This window comes from Oxyura jamaicensis, chromosome 5, assembly GCF_011077185.1.
Source record: "Oxyura jamaicensis isolate SHBP4307 breed ruddy duck chromosome 5, BPBGC_Ojam_1.0, whole genome shotgun sequence".
Taxonomy (NCBI): domain Eukaryota; kingdom Metazoa; phylum Chordata; class Aves; order Anseriformes; family Anatidae; genus Oxyura; species Oxyura jamaicensis.
In genome coordinates this window covers 3,828,164-3,849,505 of record NC_048897.1, presented here as the reverse complement: position 1 = coordinate 3,849,505, position 21,342 = coordinate 3,828,164, and the positions used below count along the sequence as shown (strand labels likewise).

The window sequence follows — 21,342 nt, the reverse complement described above, 5'->3', positions numbered from 1 at the left end:
TAATACTAGGACCTTCTGTGTCTTAATCTCTGCTGAATTGTTCATTGTTTACAGGTATTATAAGCTTAAAAGTTGGAAATAAAAACCTTATCCATTAATGCTTGTCAGGGGATGATGGTCCTTGAAGTCTTCTCATTTCTAGCTCATTTCCAGTCCACAGTGTGAGACTTGTCAGTAGCTGATTGTTACAATTATGTATCAGTGACATGCAGCATGTGCTATTTGTGTGTTTTGGATCTCTTTATTCCTAGAGTCCAGTCAATCCTAAATACCGCAAGAGAATCTGTTGGGCATGGAGAAACCCAGGCACCAGACTGTTCTTCCATTACCGATGCTCGTAACAATGAATCTCTGTTCCTACTGGTCAAAGAACTAGACAGTAATCTAGATTTGAAATTTAAGATGCCGGATGATCAAGCAAGACAAGTAAGAGATGCATTCTCATTGGTTCTCTTCTGTTTTAAATTTCATCTCTTTTTTGCCTTAACATTCTTATTCAGGACATCAAAGGTTCTGATATTTAAAAGATGACTTGATACCACGTATCCAAAAAAGGAAAGCAAGTGCTTCCTAATACTGCTGGAGAACGGGAGAGTTTGTCACTCAGCATAAGGCTATTGTCTGACCTCTCTTAAATGCTTAAATACTGTACATAGACTAAGAAAAATAATTTACTATTTAAAATTAATATTTCATTTTAGAAGTTATAACAGTCCCTTGAAATGATTAATCTTCTTGAGATTTCCAATAGCTGCTGTATTCTACCAAGTTAGTAACTTTAGGCTGAGATTAGTCCTTCATATTGTTTTCTGTAGATTGGCTGCTTAAATGATGTAAATAATGTGAAAGTGTAATGATAAATTTAGACATTTTATCTTTTTTAACTAAATTTTTAACTAAATTTCAAATCCTTTGAAATTTTACAATTTATAGCTACATGGGTCATTCAAGTCTTTTAAAAATAAAAAATCTCTTTGTCTAGATCTTGCATTCTCGTATCAACAATCAAACAATTACACAGGAAAATATGGGAGCATTTCTTAATCATGCCATGAAAAAGGTATGTCAAAAACTATAGCATGAGATAAACGAAGAATTCTTACTTGAGGCTTGTTTCTATACTTTTAATGAAGTCAGTCAGAGGTGTTCCAGAAGTAAGGTTATTTGCTGTGTCTGTGGGTGAGATGCAACTAACTTGAAAGTCCAGGCTTATAAGAGAAGCACAGACATAAAGAGAAAAGCCATTTCCTTTAGCTGGGTGTAATTATTTGTTCTTACTGTGACTGCAGGACACTGAGCAGCAACGTATTAGCTAATCCTGGCAGACGTTAATTTAAATGAACAAAGTAACTTGGCAGTGTTTGATCTTTCACCCCTTCTTGCATGTCTGCCTCTTGCTCTTCCTCCTCCTCCCCACTAGCCTGCCCCCACCCTCCCCACTCCCAAAAAGGCAACCAACCCCCTGTCAGTCTTCTGTCAGGATAATTAGCACTCTGGGGCAAAGCGGGTACATCTGTATAACACCCTGTAGAATGCCACCTCCATCTTGCGTGGGGCCTTTGAGAGTCATCATAAGTCAAATGACAGGAAGCATTGAGATAGAGGTTGGCTCTTTTTGACATCTCAGGCTGATTATTTCTCAAATTAACTCTCTTGTATGAGTTGTGTCAAGGCAGCTTATGTATTGGTTTTAGTCTAAAATCAGTACAATTTACTATGTGCATCTGTCTTACACAGAAGAAGAAAAATTAACAGTAGTAGATTTCTGTTGTTATGCTGTTCAGAACAAACCTATATATGCCTAATATCTTACTGTTGTGCGTACGTATTTTGGTTTTTACTGTTGTATTCTGTTGCCTTCATGCTAAAAGTCTGAACTTGTTCACCACTTATATGCTGATGCATGACCAGCGTTATGTCATGCCTATTCTGCTAATGATCAGCTTTCTAGAGCACGAATGCCGCAGCTGGTGGCTTTGTATTGGGAAAGACAAAGTGCTCATAACTTGCTCAGGATTCAGTTAAAGGCCATAAAGACCTGTGTGTGGAGAGTGGTTCAGTGAGGAGTTCAGCACTAATAACATAGGAGTAATGTGTGTGCATTGCAAAATAAGGGTGATAAATAATCTCACAATTACAGGTTATTATGTAAGGTACTCCTGACAAAAAGTTGCTCCTGTCGATATCTTCCTGTACATCTTGAACCATAGAAAAAGCCCTTCTGTGTGAGGTTGTCTTTAAAATTTTGAAGAAAATCTTTGTAGCAGTTAACCTTTTCAACACATTATTTCTGTAATGCCAGCTGTATTGTTAATACAACGCTACTGTAAACATCCCGATCTGTTTTGCTTATTTAATCCTAACTGCATGTTTCCTCTTCACGTGTGGATTTGAGCTTCAGACATGTAGGTTGGAACAGACATTAATTTTAGTTGATGCTTTTATACTTTAAGCTCTTCATATAATGGGGTAGCACTGAAAATATTAAAAAACTAGGACATAAATGTTTCTAAAGCATTTCCATCTGCTCCATCTGAAAGGGGATGTTTTACTTAGCTCTGCCCACTTGACAGGATTTTAAAATGTTGCTATTTTTCTTCTAGGATGAGGGTTTGTTTTTTCTGTTTTAGGTGAAAGAGGAGGAAGGAACATTTAAGGTGTATTTGACACTTCCTCCGTTATTCCACATGCCCTTAGTTGTTGCTTGCTGTTTTATAATCTTCCAACAGCATCTCATGCATCAGCTTGTCACCTTGTCATCTATTCATAAAACATAAATAGATAACTAAGAAAAAGCAATTCTGGAACCTTAAATTGACAGTCTTGATGTTGGGTATAGGACGAGGAAGGACATCTAACTAGTGGTTGGAAACTGCCTGACCTTCAAATTGGTAACATTTTTACATAGAACTATGTTGGTGTAATTTGAAGGCTCTGAAGTGGCTTACAAACGTTCTTCCTGAAGTGAGCTAACCATTATCAGTTGCATATTCTAAGGGATTTTGTGGTCATGTCATAAGGCACTCGTATGAGTAAAGTGTGTGAGCAACAGCTCCTACTGAATTACAGTGCAGATTGGTGTGTTCAATCTGCTCTACACTGATAAAACTCCATGTGTGAGCAGAGTGAAGTGTAATGTGTATCTGTCTAGTAAAATAGTATGCAAGGGTAAGTTTTGTTTGGTTTTCACCAAACTGAGCACTTGTCTCCCTGAGACACCTTTTTTGCGGGTATTTTCATCCTATTCCCTGACTCTCCTATAGCCTGAAGATTCTCTATGGCTTGTGCTTAACGAAGCTGGATTGTACTGGCGTGCAGTTGGAAATAGCACCTTTGCTATCACCTGTTTGCAAAAAGCGTTTAGTTTGGCTCCACATGAATATCAGGATATCCCTCTGGTCAATCTTGCTAACCTCTTGATTCATTATGGTCTTCATTTGGATGCCAGCAGGCTCTTGCTGCAGGCTTTGGCCATCAATGCCTCTGAGGTAAGATAATGGTTTTTTTGTTGGTTCAGAAGTGGCTGTCCTTTCCTTTACTCGATTAGGAATGTTATGTATTTGTGCTTACGTACCTGAAGCATGCAGCTCAGCTTCCAGCTTGTGGTTTGGATTGGATGTTCGTTTTCATTTGCGTTCTTGATCTAACTTGGTGACGCTGGTTGCTGAGAACGTAGGTACCTGGAACAGAAGTGCTTCTGGAATAGATGACAGACTTTTGCTTCCCAAAGCCTGTGTCACCAGTGGCTCCAAGGAATCCAATCCTGATATTTCGGCAATGTTGTCACCTAAAAGAGAGATCGTAATGCTGTTGTCATTCTGTCTTGATTTTTAAACCCTTTAAATAGCAGACATGTCAGTAAGGTCTTGGACTGTGTGAACATCTTTCTGTGCCACTTGTTTTTTTGTTTGCTTGTTTTTGCTTTTTCTATATACTATTTTATTTGTCCCTAGACTTAAAGTACATACCTGGATGTAAGCCTGTGTCCTAGTTACTTTGACTTAACTTCCAACCATAGTTTTAAAACAGTTTTTGCATTTCTGAATGGTAACATTATAGAAGTTTTGTAGATCGTCACCTATCTGAGGGGAAAACTCACTATATAAGCTGTTTAAACTACTGAGCTAGCCAGAACAATTGTGAAAAGGAAAAGAGGGGGAAAAAGAGTTAAAATGAGATGGGACCTGAAGTTAGGTTGTTAAATTTGCAATGCTTCAGTAAGAAGCTGAAATAACTTTTTCCTGTGCTTGTGCCTCTGTAGTTAGATAAGACAGAGGGCTTACACCTGCCAGGCTACCAGTCACCTAGCACTTAAAGCAAGAAGCAGAATGAGCTTCTTTAATATAACATTCAGCAACAATTTTGCACTTGTTGGAAAGGAATCTTGCCAATGTAGGTCACAGGTAAGTGTGCAAAAACAAATTATACAAAGAAGTACATTAAGTGACGTGCCTTAAGAAGACCAATTGAAAACACAGTCATGAAGGTTAACCTAGCACCACACTGCATGGATTAGGACTTTTCTTCAACAGTATTGGTGAGTCCTGCCTCATTACAGTAATGCCTGCTCCTATTCTGGGGGGCAGTTACAGTCCTGTAGCGATTGTTGTTTCAAAAAAAAATTTGGCAGGACAAATTGTGCTTAAATGAAACTTTCTGGAGTACAATGGAAAGTAAGTATAAATCAAAATGAGTTACAGCTACAGGGAACTAAGCACGTGCTATGAGAGCAAAAGCTTAAACTTTTGAATCCAGTTGCTCAACTTTTTCTGAATGATGCTTAATAATGCAAAGAGAGTTTGAAAAATCTGATGTTATTGGTCAATTTCCAAATATTCAGATAACGAATGTAAAATTACCTTGAAAGGGAAAAAAACCACTGCCATGTCACAGTATTATAGTAATTATTCTAGTATTATATTAATTGTAGTAAATTTGTGTAAGTACAGGACTGTTTTCAGTCAAAGAAAAAGTAGTGCTTTAGTATGTACCTATATTTGCTGATTCAGTTCTAACCAGTAAGAAAAGTGTTTATGATCGGTGCTTTAAAAATACATATTATGTGGAGACTGGCCAAAAGCAATGGACAAAAACACTAGGTTTTAAAAAGAACTGACAATAAATGTACATCCCTAAGCTAGTATGAAATGGGTGTTTTCAGTAACCTCTGTCTGCTTGAGTAAATGCTGAATGTTGTTGACAAATCAAATTTATCTGTACTTCTAGAATGGTAGTAATATTTTTGTGTTTGTGCTGACTTTTAATCGTTCTAAAATATCCTCAGCTGTTTCAGTTCTTTATTACTCTGTGCAGTAAGCATTGTTCATGATGGTTCATCTCAGTGTGGATTTAACAGTTTTTTTTTTGTGTGTGGAAAATGGGAATCCTGAATACAGCCTTATGTCAGAACAGCTTTGTTTAGCACCAGTGCATCAAGCTGTTAGCTCTTCTTTCAAGGAATAGGCAATCCCTATTGAAAAAGTTTACCAAGTTTGGGAGGGTGTGGATTGACAGGGGTTTTTCCTAGTTGGCTTCTATTGTAAATGGTGAACATACTTATGCTGAGGTATTGCTTTTTTCTTTGCAGCCTCTGACTTTTTTGAGCCTAGGAAATGCCTATCTGGCTCTGAACAACATTAGTGGAGCCCTGCAGGCCTTCAGACATGCACTGGATCTGACTACCAAGTGCCTGGAGTGTGAAAGCAGCCTGAAGATGATCCGCTGTTTGCAGTTTTATCCTTTTCTCTACAACATCACCTCTTCTGTATGCAGTGGTAAGCAACTGCTGAAAGATGGACCACAAGTGAAATAGTGTCCTTTTGCCTTGAGTGTTACACCTGAAATTCCTGATTACTGTGCTGTTTCTCCAAGGATCCTCCCTTTTGCTTTGTAGTGTATTTTCCCCATAAGGACCAGGGTTGAGGCACTACTTTTAATGGAGAAGTTATGGTCCATTAAGAAGTGCTTGAGGATGACTTCTTAAATATCTAGAGGGCCACCACTGAGTGCAAATTACTTCCTGAGCATGTCAGTAATACCTTAACAGACTGACGGATATCTCTTACTGGTAAATGAGGAAAGCTGAACTGAATATTTATGGAAGTGCACAGCTGCTACTGCTAGGCTACTCAATGGCCCCTTTGTACATCCCTTCAAATTTTACAATTGGATGGATTTGTTTTCTTAAAGCTGAAGAAATTGCTAAAAAGCAGCTCTAGTTTTAATTCTTACTCTTTCAATGTGTTCAGTACTTCATATGTCATTTTCTAGTGTTCAGTCTTTATGGAATAGGCTATATAATGTCAATGTTATTTTGTTCCTATGGGGTCTATGGTCACTGCTCTTCACCCCCCAAAAATCTGCCAAGAATGTCAACATTGAACCTAATCTCTCCCAGCTGAAATATTTGAAAGTATTTGAGATGCAGTGCTTTGTTTCTAGTGGCTACTTGAATAAGCCCCTTACAAACACTTACCATGTTTGGTATTCCAAATTTCTCCCAAATTGTCACTAAGGTGTCTTTTCATCTAATCTTTCTTTTGTTTTTAAATAAAAACCTCACTTGACCATAATGCATTTGATTTTTAGCATTGCAAGGACTTTCTCTGATTTTTTTTATGATTTTATTTTATTTATAATTCCACCTCTAGTGGAAAAACATGGGAAAAAACTGCTCTGATCTAGCATCTAGAATTATGCTGTCTGAGCACAGACCAGAGGCTATCCATACCTCTCGATGGGATATGGTTGATTCCAATGTATTCAATATTCCAGGACTATGTCATCAAAATAATACTATCTTTTACGGTCTTCTGCATTTTTGCTGATTGACAGCACACCAGTTGTACAGATAACTGAATGCTGTTTGGATAAACATAGTGTAGGAAGTGGTATTAAGGCCCATCTGGTCGGTCTCTGACTGACTTCTGTAACGTCAGCTTGCACACTGCTGCCTTTCATCCCTTAACACTGGACTGTCCTTCTCTTAAATATCCCAATACCACAGGCAGTAGTAGAACTTGAACTTCTCATCACAAGAGTCTCTTTTGCTATTGTGGAAGAAAAAATCAGTGTCTGTTTACTTTTTATTAAGATCTCTTAAAAAAGGCTGTAACTCACAAGGTTAAAATTGTTCTATTTAAACATCAATGAAAGCAACTCTATTTTGAAATTTAGCCAAAAGAGTAATTTAAAGATACATTCACAGAGCTGAGAAGCTAACAAACAATGGCTGGTTTTGAACCACAAAATAATCTTTTACAGTTATCTCTGTTGTGTGCTTTTCTTCCTTAAATCTTACTGTAATACCTAAAAATGTATTCATATAGTTTGGCTGATTCTTAGCTTCTGTATGCGTTAATTGATGATCCAGGATCTTCATTTTGAAGATGACTAGCATTGCATATGCAGCTTAGGAAGTTTGTGGTTCTTGAATGTGAGGAGAAACCCATAGGAAGTGTTACCCTTCTGTTTTTTGCTAGCATGGCCACAGATTAACAAAGTGACCGTGAATATCTTTGTCTGGTAGGTTGTGGGTTTTGATTGTTTATTAATGAATCTGTAAAGCTGGTAATTAAAAAAAAAGAACTGAATATGCCTTAGCATATTCATTTGATCATTATACGTCAGAATTTTAGTATATAAGGATTTTACTCTGTATTTTTGCCTTTTCCTGGGACTCTTCCTGTCTTAATATTTCTCTCTTCCATTTCTGTCTATAATATCCTTTAGGTCGTCTTCTGTCTGAGTGCAAGAAACCTGAGAGCATGAACCTGACAGTGTAAATGTTCTTTGTTCATTCTTCTGCAGAACATAAAATAAACATGCTGGTTAATTCAACCTTGATAATGATTTGTGGTTTAAATCAAAAATCAGAATTAGGCAAATCTACCTTTCCATTTTTTATCTTATTTCCGTAAGGTTTGGGGAAATGTTTTTCTCCTGCTGTAAACTTCAACAGACTTGAGAGGAAACTTGACAGGCTGTGTGAAAGTGAAGTTGTCTCCAAAACCAGAATTATTTCAAGAATGCGTACACAGAACTCGCACTTCAATCTTACAAGTACCCTGAAATTTTGGAGTTTTCAGTTCATCCTTCAGACCAAAGAAAACAACTGAAAAGAGAGAACTTTGAATTTCTACCTTTAGATACTTAACACAAACCTTTGCTAAGATTATTATTAGTACATGCAATTATTCAACCACTTAGTATTCAAAAAAATGCAAACTATATTTAGATGTTAATATTAAATGTTCCCCATCGCGCTTAGAGCATTCATTAGTATGTTCATATCACGTAGACTTGAACGATTCATAGAGCAACTTGATCTGTTCTTGTTTGGTTCCATGACAGAGTGGAATTCACGTTTTGACAAGACGCAATCTGAACAATACTTCCAGACACCTACCTGAACGGGAGTTCAGATACAGAGCTAAAGCAGCTCATATGTCAATACTGGGATCAGACGTGTGCTTGACAAGCCCAGGATCACCAGCCTGTTTTACTTTGGGGAGATTTCCATGGCCCATAGATTGCGAGTTGCTGCTTGGGGGTACTTGACACTTAGTCCTCTTGTTATGCACTTGATAGCACATTAACTATTCACATCCATCTTCTTTGAGATGTGTCAGAGCTACAGAATAGCCAACATGCGGTACCTGGTACACTGAAAATTTCACCCAAAAATTGGAATGTCACATGCTGCCTCTTATTAAACTTATTTTGGCAAGCATTTCCTCAATATTTCTGAAAGCAATGGCAGCAGGGCTGCCTGTGCCCTACCGTGGGATTGTAATCCCATGTGATAGGTGTGTCTGTTTGGCCTGTCAAAAGCCTCACGAGAACCCCACTAACTGAGAAGACACACATTTCCTTGCCCTGCTGCCATGAGATGTCAGCAAAATGCAGCACATGGTCAATGGGAGTTGTGTGCCTGGTACAGTGAATGGAATATAGGATCAGAATTTTGCACTTACAGCCTGCTATTAGATTACAGCATCGTGTATTTCGTAGCGGTGAGATTGGAATTTTCTCAGGCATGTTGGGAGATTTGCTATGAGTACAGGACTGTGGAAGTGCACTACACTAGTGCTGATTTTTTTGGATGCTTACTTTCATGTTCCTGTCCATAGATGCTGCCTCATACTGTTTTTTCTAGCTGCCTCTGCTTTAGGCAGATTTTTTTTATTTCAAACCCAAGTCACTTCATGCATATGAGCAGAGCTCATGCCCTTCGTGTTCTTCTAGACAGGATCTAAATTCAAAATCTTAAACTTATTAATAAATTGGTATTCAAAACGTGAAGCATGACATGTTTTAAGCTTCAAGTATCTCTAGTCTTACTGTCTTATTACTTGGCAGGGTAGTGCTTTTTACAGAAAGCTTCCTGCTGATCTTCCGGAGGTACAGGCACTGTGAGTACATTATGAATACCTCTGTAATATCAAGATCTCCAAATGCTTCTAAGCAGCAAGTATGTATGTATGTGAAAGCAGCACGGACCTCCTCATACTCTGATTTGTTTCTGTGATGTGTTCCACAGTAGCTTAATGATCCACTTTGAGTTTGGTTCCACTGCCCTCTTGTGGTACAAATACCCTATACCACATGAAATCAAGTCTTGGTTTACTTCACCTGCTTCCTCTTAAAATAAAACATGGAGAAAAGGTATTTACTCTCATAAGTGTATTCATTTCCCTTTGTCTCCCAGCACATAAACTCTTACAAAGCTAATAAGCTTAGACCTTTAAGTAAGTTGACCTGAAAAAGAAAGGTTGACCAGAAAGGTCAATTTCTCTGCTTGAAATTCTGATAGTATGCTTACAGACAGATTAAATTACTTACTTAAATCAACATCACACTTGAAGCCTCTGACTTTTAACTTAGTAGCTACAATCATTTCAAGTTCCCTATAGCAATTTCAGCTACTCAAACACTAAGCAAAAGCACTCCATACAACAAAACAAGCATACATTTCCTTTACGGTAGCGTGTGTTAAAACACAGAGATGTGAAATGTGAGATGTGAAATACTTGCTCTTTGCATTCTTAAGCATACCTTTCACTTACTCACTGATCTCCAGCCAGCAATGACTGACTTCATGGTCCCAAGAAAGTCTGCTAATTTTTTTTTTTTTCTTTCCTACAGGATGATGTCCTTTTAGACATTTTTTTCACAGGCATTTTATTTTCCTTCTTTTCAAGCTGCCTTATCTTGTTGCCCCAAAGACTGCTCATCACTTAGAGTGTTAGTCCAGAACCTACACTAATTGCATGGGATTCTGACCTGAACGCTACCTCACGTTTAAAGTTAAGCTTTTTCTTTCTTTGTCTTGTTTATCATGTAAAGGCAGAATTCTTGAGTGCTCCTGAAACATACTACCATTAAATGTTAGTACTCTTATTTATTTGAATATATTAATGAAAAGGGTTGGGTCTGTGACCATTCATTTCTGCGTTGCTTTTACTGTCTCTCCACTACCTTACAGGAAAGTTCATTGGTGCAAAAGGAATAGTCCTCAAAGTGGGTGTTTTAAACGAGCAGAATTCCATCAAGCTCACAAACTGGTTGTCAAAGCTCTTGGAAACACATCAGGGCAAACATTTGTGTTATTTAATAACCAGGTAGCACCACAGAGAAAGTGAGCTCTGTCTTAAACAGTAGCAATGCTAAAATAACTTGTCATTTGAAGTGAAATGTTGGGTTGCTTATTCCCAGGCCCTCTCTCTTCCATGTGAGCACGTTGTCCACCCTGCGAGTTTCACCAGGGAGCTGAATATTGAGCTGGATTCTTTCCCAAATCCCTGGCAACGGAAATCACACAGGGTCAGGTCGTCTGAAAGATCTGTTGATGCTGCACAGGTGGAATCTAGGTCACCTTCCCTGGGCTCCGCAATGCTAAAGGAGTAAGAGGAGGTTAAATTGTACTTGCATAGAATGAAAGCATCTTGCCTAATGCAGGCAGATGGGAGATACAGGGGAGGAGGACTGCTTTTTGTCCTGTCAGAGGCAGACATTCCTAGATGGTGGAGGTGTCTGAAACTGTCAGACACACACACCTTGGACTGGGAGATCTTCAAGAAATACTGTAAGAGAATGTGCTCTAACAGGAGTAACGGGACCCAATTTTTCTTTCAGTTTTGTGTGACAGTTTCAGCTCTGCTAGCCCGGCCAGGGAAGAAGCAGTTCCTACCATCCACCTTTGCTGCAATAATCACAGCGTTCATACGGTTTCAGTGCTGGAAGATAGTTAACTAGATATGTTGTTGCCAGAGGATGACACACTTTTCTAACTTTATAAACCGTTGCATGAAGAAGCATGTTTTCTCTTTGTAGGCTTTTTGATACATTTACTGTATGATTTGGTTCCTGCTGTGTAAATCAGACCTTTCCCTGGAGAGTCTTTGTCAAGCTTCTCAAGTTACTGAAGAAAGTTGAAAGTGAATGATCTTGCCCTGATAAGAAAGTGAAAAGCCTTGTAAAGTTCACCTGGAAAATAGTCTTTCTTTCCTTTCCACGCTCCATGTATTTTTGTTTTCAAAACTCTGCAAAGATATATAGAATCAAAGAATGTAGTGCTATGTTAAACATCGCATTTTTAGCTACAACAGTATTCCAAAGTCTGCATAGCCCACTGCTTGTGCACACTGTTTCCAAGCTACTGCTTGTTGGCAAGCCATTGTGCATCTTAAAATTTTCTGAGCATGCTGTTTAAGAATAACTGTGCTCCTTAAATGTCATTCTCTTTTGCGTTTGTCAAACATGCTAGTGGTGTGGGTGAATTTGGTCTGCAGCCTTCTTTTGTGCTAACATTAGATAGTTTCTGTACATCCTACAAGGTCTGTCTTGCCAGCTTATGTACTTACTCTGCTTATTTACAGCATGCCAGTGTACCTGAAACTGCTCCCAGAAGTCATCAGTCTCACTTTGTACCATATTCGATTAAGAGCTGTGTACCCACAATATTTAGCATCCTGTATTCATTCTGTCTTCTCCCGGGATCAGAAGGCCACAGGCTAGCAGAAGGAGGAGAAAGAAGGCATAGCCTCAGCTGCAGGAGAACTGAGGAGACACAGGTAGCATGATGGAGAGACAGTTCAGCAAGAGTTTACTGATGCAAAACCATTAACGTATAAGGGAAAAGTAGTACAATATTAGACTAAATATAGCGTGACAATTCCCATTTTTATCTGCCTTTGTAGTGCAAATGATTCTTCATGATACGTATCTGGATCTTTCAGTTACTTCAGCATACATATGTAATAGGAGGATCGTCAGGGTTTAGAATGGAAGTGAGAAGGTTGTCTTTCCAACCAAATCTTTCGAAACCCAATGCTGGCAGTTGTCAGGTGTATTAACATTTCTCTGCAGTGCTCTTGGTGCGTTTTTGTGATAGGAATGTAGAGAAAATGACACATTTGCTATTTTTTGTCTCCATCTTTTAGGCGGCTGCTTTTGCCAGTGGTGATTCCTTGCATATAGCTGCTAAAATTTCTTACTAATCCTGCATGGTGTGCTCTCCTCGGAGCTGGACCTTTTTAAAAAATTCCAACAACTGCATATGTTTGACGGGCTTGTATTTGTACAAACAACTTTGTAGTGACTCTGCCCAGACTGAACTAGTGATTTGGTTAAAGCATGTTTGGAAGAGAAAGAACATGTGGCTCCCACGTATGGGAGAACTGACAGGACGTTGTTTGGTCTCATTAACAACTTGCCAAGACCTTGAAGGCTGTACTCACTTAGCTGGAATCTGAGAACTTGTAAAGTGGTGATGTGTAGCCTCAGCCTGTAATGAGTCATGTTGAGATTGTCTCAAAGCAGCATGCAATGCCATGTGCTCAGATTAAAATGAGCACTGCATGCTGAGCCATGGAGTGCCAGGCACTTAACTACCCCTGATCTGTCTACTTTATTGATTTGTTTTTCCTTTTAAGGTTGGTTGCCTGGTTCATGCGAGAATCTGCTGTGCTCTGGCTGTCCTCAAAGCTTGAAATCTATCATCCATTCTGGCTACTAGTGACCGAAACTAGGACAATTCAAAGTTTCCCTAGAGGAAGGGATAGATGCTTCTTGAATGCAACAGTTCTGGAGAGATGAGAAAATCTTCCAAAAATCCATGCATTTTTGCAGGGGCTGTTCTACAGCTTTGTACAACACTGGCAGCAGGAGGAGAGTATTTTCCTCTTGAATCCTAAACTAGGGTGATTGGCAGTATTCTTGCCTGATCTAACCGTCATCAGGGGTTCCCTACCTGTACTGTAGAAAAGGCTAATCCAGATTTTGATTGTTTTTCATTGCTCCCTCAAAACCAGAATTGATTTTTGTCTATTTTATCTACAGCAACAACTCTGCTCTTTAATGGTGTTGTGTAAAATGTAGCCCATCAGGCAAACAACTAAGCACTTAAAAGCTATCTTAGATTAGTAAGGGGTATAGCTACCTGGCTAGTTAACACATTCTTTTGCTGTTCGTGACAGTGTCTCCTTGCTTTGGTATTCAGTTAGGAGGAATATTGCTCAAATATCTGTCCCAGACAAATCTGACAGTTGTTGTGGATCAATTTTGACTGTAAATCTGCTCTGGCTGAGCAGTATAATATACTGAAGAGATGCACAGATGAACGTAAAACGAAGCCTTTCAAAAATATTTTCTTTAAAAAATACAAAATCAGATCACTGCAGAATACTGCTTAAATTCACCCATATAGCACAAACCTTACAGACAAGCGAGGTCAAAAGCTACACAGATCAGGCCATTACTTGGCTTCCTGGCGTCTCTGTGTGTGTTGAGAGAAATGGAAAGTTAACTTCCACTGTGTTAGCTGTTGTAGGGTTTGTTTTTCATGAATGGGCTATATTTGTATTTAGCCCCTTTTAAACTTGAGTCCTACAGAATATTTAATGTTTAGCATAGGAAGAGGTATGGGGCTCATGGTGGAGGGAAGATAATACAAAGAGCGAAACAAACACGGGACACTGTTGCCTTTATTTTCGTAGTGGTACTTAAACCAAGAATTCCCATGGCTTAATCAGAAACATATTTGTGAAGTGTATTGTGTGAAGTCAAGGAACCAAATACTAGCCATTCAATCTTCACAGCATATACTCTACTGCAATCCAGTGTAGGCGGGTATTTAATGTTAAGAAATTACTAAGTAGGTATTTTATCTGATGTTAGGGGGAAAAAAAAAAATCAAGCACACTGGAGGAGTCACTGAGGACAAGCCTTTGTCTTTGAAATTTACGTGTGCTTGTTTACCTTGCTTTCTTTCTGTCTTTCTGCAGAACAAAAATTGAAAAAAAAAAATAAATAAATAAATAAAGGCAACTATCTTTGAGGCACAAACTGAAATTCAGGCTGGAGTGCTGCTTACCTTGCTGCTCTATATGTAGTCCCAGAGTACCCTGAAAGAGACATTTCTAGTCTATCTTATCTGCTGGCAGGATTTGAGAGTTTAAATTCAGATGTTTCTATGTTTTGGGCACTGTTCCCAGGCATCACAAAGCAAGTTATTGCTTCTAGACGTGTCGTAATAAAACAACCTCCTATTGTAGTGGGTGGCGAGGAAGGAGGACAGTGAAGGCTTCAGATAGTCAACCTCCTTGATTTTCCCCTCCCTGTTTTTAATTATGGAACAGATGTTTTGGGGGTTGTTTGTTCTTTTTTTTGTTTTTGGTTTTTTTTTTGCTTTGTTTTGTTTTAAGATTTCTATGCTGCTATAAAGTATTGCTGAATTCAGAAAGTTTTGCATGCATGTCCCTTATTAAACTGCACGGTGTTCACATTTAAATAGGTTTATCTGCCTCTTTTTCATGTTTTATTTATCGCTTCCTTATATTTCATAAGGAGATTTTTTTTTTGTCAGGGATTTTTTTTGCATCAGGGACTAGTCTGTTACACAGTGCTGAGGTATTTCTGTCTGTTAATATGAACAAGAAATCTGGCTATAAATGGTTGGCATCTGTGTGTTTTAAAAGGTTTAATCAGAACTGCTGTAATGAGACACATAGATAATCTTTAAATCTATAGCTAAGCCAATTTAGAGGCATCTTTTTGGCTACAAATCACATTAAAAACTATTTCCCTACAAGTGAGAACAGTTGTTTTACAATATAATCCTCTTAATTGAAAACCTGTTGTTGGAATAAATAACGAAAGAATGAACTCTTGTATGCTTCATTTTGTGTGCTTAAGTCTAAATTTTGACCATGCAAATCGTACTGTTGCTTGCTGTGCACCAAACCAAAGCTTGTTATGTAGTGAACTCGTAGGACTGCTTGCTTTCGAGTGTGCCCCTCATCATCTTTGGAGAAGTTGCCATTGGCTGCTCATCTAAGGGAGGAATTTAAGATGAGGTAGGAATGTATGAAAACTTGTAAAATGCTTGATACTGCTTTTCATTATTTGTGCTCTTTAATTCTTTCGTTAGAAAAATGTCCTGCCTTATGCCCTTGAGAATGTTTTGTTTTTGTGTGTGTGTGTGGTTTTTGTTCTTTTGTTTAGTTTTTGTCTTGTAACCTCTAGTTTTGCAAAGGAGGGTTTATATTAAAGGAAAAATGCTGGAAATAAGCAGTGCTTCCATGTGGGGAGAAAACATACCAAAGCTTAGTCTAAATTTTAGGGCGCTACAGTCATCATTCTCTGCCAGTAAAAATACTTGAAGCTTGAGAGGGAACTTAATACACTCTGTCCTTTGTTATTCTAAAAGAATAGCTATGATGGCATGAGGGCAGCAGATGGGATTTTTAGTGATTACCCAGTGCATTACAAATGTAAAAGATATTGGAGGTACATTTGTATTATCGTTACAAAGCCTAGTCATGCTTTGAAACTACTGGTCAAGTTATTGGCTTCAGGGAGAGCAAGACTCACCTCTGGGTGGGCTGGCTTGCTTCAGAGTCTGCAGCAAGGCCTCTCTGTTACGCTTCTGCAGATGTAGCCTGTCCTGCTTTGTATCTTTTCCGAGCCCTGGAGTACACAGTGCATATCTCATCAGACTTGTGTATTTCTCCTCAGTTAAATATAGACCTATCAAACGTTCACATGTCAGCAGTGCGTAGCGAGGTAATTGTAATTAACAACTTCTACTTTTCTTCTGTCTTTAATTCCCTGCTTCGATTGTCACTATTAATCATTTTCACCAAAAAGAAACTGAGAACTCCTTTGTTAGTTTCGTTATTTTTACACTCCTGTGTGTGGTAAGCACAAAAGTGACTTTGATTCTGCTTCTGGGGTGTAGTTCGGTGCTGCAGATCGAGCAGCTCTGGCAGCTTCCTGATGACAGTCTCGTTCCGTCAGAAGTGGTTTGCTCTTTCCACTTTCAAAGCTCCGTTAACGTGATTTTATTTTTTGAAGTGTAAAGATGTATTTTTTTCTGTAATTAGAAAGGAAGGAAAACAGTAAGAAAAGGAAGGCATGAACTTTAGAGCAAAAAAAAAATCTTAATAAAAGCACAATAAGTTATAATTAAAGTGAGCAGAACAGCAAGATCTGCTAAAGATAGGTCTCTTTTTTAGTTTCTGCTCAAGCTATTGCTTTTAAAAGTAATCTTAAAATAACTGGCATGTTTTTTTCCCCTTAGCAAATGTGTAATTCTAAAGAATGTTAATTTCTTTTGCAACCAAATATCCACTCATATGTGATCAGAATAGCACGGTGGTGGTTAATAGCTTACAAGATCTTTACAAAATGATCTGTTCACCTTGAAACGTCAAGGTAATTGGGATGTGTGGTGTGTAATCACCAGAGTTAGTGCTGTGAAAGTCAAAGCCCACATTTTAGATGTTGTCTGAAGGATGCTCCCTCAAACAGCATTTCCCCATAACGCTGCCCTGGCTTTCTGGAGGTGATGTTGCAGTGAGGTCACCAGGGAAGTGGTGCAGGATGTTAAGACAGTTCCTCACGTGCTAGTTTGGCACACATCTTGGTGACTGAGATCCCAGAAGTTTTAGATACACAAAGGCTTCCGGTAGGTGAGTTTATTAATTCCAGATTATTCTTGTAAGTTCTGGTGAATTATATTGCCTGGGACTTGCAGCACTGAACAGGACTTGTCCTATAAAAGTGATAGGTGACAGTTTCTTCCATTCAATTTCTCTAATGGATATATTTTAGTCTAATTATAAATAGGCAGTATCACCCAAGCAGCAAGCACCCCCAGAATTTTCACATGATCTAATAAGTGCATTAATTATTATTCATTTTCATAGCTAAAGTGATAATATACCACCCTCTTTAATTGTTTGACTCATGTCTTTTTGCATCTGCATAAGCAGCAACTAGCAAAAGGAAAAAGAAGGCTACTTACTGGTGCGCTGCTCCGGAGATGTCTAGAGATGAGGCTGTTCACCTGCATTCAGGGAATCAAACCTCTCTCCATTGAGCTCAGTGATACGTCATTCCTGCTACCAAAAAAAAACTTTACTAAATTTCCTTTAGAGGAATAACAGGTTTGAGTGTGCACCAGAAAACAAGTGTGAATTCAAACTTCTTGCTTTGGGTGTTTGTTTTAGTTTTACTGGCTGTAATAGTACTAAAGCTGTGGTGGAAATTCAAGAGGAGTCCTAAAGACCAAGCAGATGGGTAATATTAGATGGAAAGGACAATCTAGCAGAGCTTTTCTGTATTTAGAGTGCAAGGCGCACACACGCACCCTTCCCCCATCACAGGGGGTTGGAACTAGATGATCTTTAAGGTCCCTTCCAACCCAAACTGTTCAGTGACTCTATGTTGTGGTAGTGCTGTCCAAGTGCTTTCACGTTGGCCCAGAAAATGCTAAATGGCTAAAATGACGTAAGAGGTAGAGACCTTTTAATATATAATAGAGTTTTCTGCTTTTCATCTGTAGAAACCCCAGGCTTCAGTCTAGAGTGTATTTGTTTTTCTAACCAATGGATATGCTGTATAGCTTAGGAACTTTTCTCAGTTTTCCTTCCAGTTTTTACATTAAACAGGCACAGACTATTTATTTGTCTCATTTCCTTCAGTTGAATAAAGGTGCAGAAAGCCACATACGTGTTGTGTCCTGTCTCTAGCATCTTTGTTCCATTGACTGGACCAGAGTAACCAGGTCTCATAATACACAAGGTAGAACAGAGGCTGATCCTCTCTTTTAATCTGAACTTTCTTAGCTCTGTACGATGAACAGGAAAGAGTTACAGCAGCTGCTCTCAGAAAACAAGTGAGCAAGAAAGTGATCCTCCTTTAGCAAGTTTTCAGGATGGAGTAAGCTGAATTGATCAGCTACTGTGAAGTAGTTTTAGACTTTAAATTTCGTACCTGTAATCACTGTGTCAGGACTTTAGAGCAAAAATTCACATGTGCATTTGGACAACTAGAATATATGTGAATAAATCCTATTTAGCAGAGCATTTCTAGGGTTGCAGTTGCTTTTGTCCTTCACACATCTAGCATGCACTAAGTATTGAATGACGCAAGCAATGCTTTGCCGCCAGGGAATGTTCCTGGAGTCTAGGGCTGTGTTGTTCCCTTGGTCTGACACTCGTACCTGGTGTTCTTCCCAGTTGTTCTCCAGGCACGCAGCTGATACAAGCTGTAAAATTCTGACTTGTGATGTTTTGGTACCACCAGATTCATGGTAAGCTCATCAAAGATCTTAAACTTCCCTTGTCTTTTCAACCAGCTCTTTTTTTTTTTTTTTTTTTTTTTTCTCCTGTGACATCAGGCAACTGGAAGCAGTAATTTGGAAAAATGAGGCCACTCAGGTTTCTATATATAGCAGCTCTCGGATCCCAAGAAAGCCAGCACTCCCATCATCTGTTTTTAGCTGTCAGTGTTTGTAAATTAATATTAACAAGATTAGTCTTAAGCAGAATTTTAAGTGTCTGCATCATTTTTTTCCTCCTGCTTGCTAATTCCAGCTTTTTTTTCTCATTTTGGTGTTTTTATCTCAATTAAAAATAGTTGAGGGTATTTCAGCCCCTTTGCTGCCCCCCACGCACACGTACACACACCTCAGTGCTGAGCTGACCTTCAGCAAAGGGAACGGTGGTCATCGCACTGCTGGGCAGCACCTGACTTGCATCAAAATCAGGCTGGTTTTGATGTCAGGCAGAAGGACTAGTTTCATCTTCAGGGTTCCGTGCACACCATTCTTCATGAATTAATCATGAGGATCTCCATATATTGGAGAGAGAGATTTTTTTTTTTTAATGAAACCAATTAATTTTTTATTGACAGCATGGGGGGAGAGGTAAGGAGAGGATTAAAGAAAGGGACACTGACTAATAGAATAAGTAGGAAAGGCAGAGTATAATTGTATGGCAGATGTTAGGACAGTTTCTGAAGTTAACAGCTTCTGTTTTGAACGTTTACTCATCTAATAGCCTTGTTTGACTTTTTATATATAGCAGAAAAGGTAAGGCAAGAAATAGTTTTCACGGAGGATTTATGAGTACAGTTGTATATATTTGGTTTGGGTAATAACGCCATGAATATACCGGTCTGTTTCTCCTCCTGAGGTGTCACCTGAGTGTTGGCAGCTGCAAAAGTACAGAACATGCAGTAAAAAGCTGCGGCTCGGTTCTGCTGGGAAGCGGTGGAGCAGGTGACATCTACCTGAGAGTTACAGCCATCCTCTCTTCCTCCCCGCCTGATAGAGAGCGAGGCCTGAAAACTTCCTCCTAGAACATGGGATCGTTGGGTGGAGGAAAAAGGAGTCACTGATCTGCTTCATTCATATTCTTCATAGTTCACACTGCCAGCTGGAAAAATAATGCTTTCCATATGATTTGAGCAATGCGGTTAGCGTTCGTGAGGATAGACCGGGGAACACACTTGATAATCTTTCATTTAGTTTAATCTCTCTGTGATTCACTATGTGCTTCTTAATTCACTTGTGTACGGAAGATATTCTCACTCACAGGTGATGGAAAGGAGGAAGGAGGGAATTTCGAGCAGCAGCAGCTCAATGCTCAGGATATCTGTTCTCCTCCTTGGTGACAGACTGAGGCTGCAGATACGGCCCCTGCTCTGTGTGTCAGCTCTGTAGTTGTGCAACGAAGTGAGGGGCACCTCCCTGCCCCTTGTGCCGTGTGGGGAGTGTGTGTTTTAGTATCTGTGGAGCTCCAGGAGAGTCAGGAGGGGGAACAGCTCTTTAAAAACCCCACCTGGAAGGCTGACAAGTAACTACTGTTGGAAACTCTGAGATCTGAAGTTAAAATGGCTTTGAGATCAAAAATCTTGTTAAAAAGTTGCAGGTGACTTAGGTGCTGAGTTAAACGTTCAGCTGATTTTTGATACAGATCAGTACCGATGGCTTTTGTCTGTCTGCTTATGAGTTAGTCTTACCTAGCTCCTGTCGGCTGCTGGCCCAGGAGGTCAGAGCCAGGCAGTCCCACACCAATCTGCAGTGGCCCTTTTTCTCTCTCTTTCTCTCACGTAAGCACTGTGAGCGTTACAGTGTCTAGTGAGGTTCATACAGCAGACAACCCCCACGTGTGGTCCAGTGTCACTGAAAATATGCTTTGGGAACACTCACTGGAATTGCTACCAACACACAATTATTTCCTAGGTCCTGTGCCACCTCCTGTCAAAAGATACCTGACTTTTCCTTCATCGGTAATTCACAGTATATGCCTAAATACATTATCAGTAACTGTTTTAGGTGATCTGCCTTGTAAAGAGGCAGAACAGTTTTTTTTTTTTTTTTTTTTCTCAGCAATGTCTTCAGTACCTGGTGGAATTGTACTGTTAATCTGCATGTAGAAAACTAGAAGACTGTAGTTTCTGCACCTAAGAGGAGCAGTTTTATGTGGTGTATCAATATATTCCTCTCTTTCAGGTCACTGTCATGAGAAAAATCTAGATGGCAGTCATGACAAGGAGAAATACTTTGAGCACCATGAGTCAGTCACAGCAGTGGCAGAAGGACACTCTGAGGGAGGTACAGAAAATCCAGAAGTCCTTACTCAGGGTTCAGCAAGGGATCCCTCCATCTTGAGACTGGAAAGTAAGTCAGCATAACAAAATTGGTACTGACAGGTGAATCAGTTTCTAGATATTTCAAAGAGCTGCCTTCCTTCCTCCAAGAAAGCTACATTTTTTTCTCAAGTGAAAAGTAACCCTTAAAACTTCATTCTGTTCACTGTTCTTATCCGAGCCTGGCATGAAAATGTGTGAAATAAAAGGTTAAGATGCTTTCCATGGTAAAGGATATAGTTTTCTGCAAGACTCTACAAAGACACGTTGCTTGTACTTTGGTAAATTCTGTATCAGCTGTGCCAAGCAGTAGTGAGGGAACGCAGTCTCTGTGGTTAAGGTACAGAGAGCATTATTTGGTGTTTAATGCATATATGTGGAGAAAAGTCATCACTTGTCTGC

The 21,342-nt window shown here is 39.2% G+C and overlaps 1 protein-coding gene and 1 long non-coding RNA gene across 2 annotated transcripts in view; both read left to right on the top strand.

Moving 5' to 3' along the window:
* The window catches only part of TTC17 (tetratricopeptide repeat domain 17), a 58,193-nt gene that overhangs the window by 24,563 nt on the left and 12,288 nt on the right, over positions 1 to 21,342 (top strand). The window contains exons 13-17 of the mRNA XM_035326875.1: positions 252 to 426; positions 983 to 1,060; positions 3,264 to 3,488; positions 5,588 to 5,774; positions 20,804 to 20,971. Of these exons, the coding sequence (XP_035182766.1) occupies positions 252 to 426; positions 983 to 1,060; positions 3,264 to 3,488; positions 5,588 to 5,774; positions 20,804 to 20,971 (833 nt within the window). The remainder of the gene's footprint in view (positions 1 to 251; positions 427 to 982; positions 1,061 to 3,263; positions 3,489 to 5,587; positions 5,775 to 20,803; positions 20,972 to 21,342) is intronic.
* LOC118167481 lies at positions 11,553 to 17,419 on the top strand. Its single transcript, XR_004751160.1, has 2 exons — positions 11,553 to 16,846; positions 17,149 to 17,419. It is a non-coding gene; the product is annotated as an uncharacterized LOC118167481 (long non-coding RNA).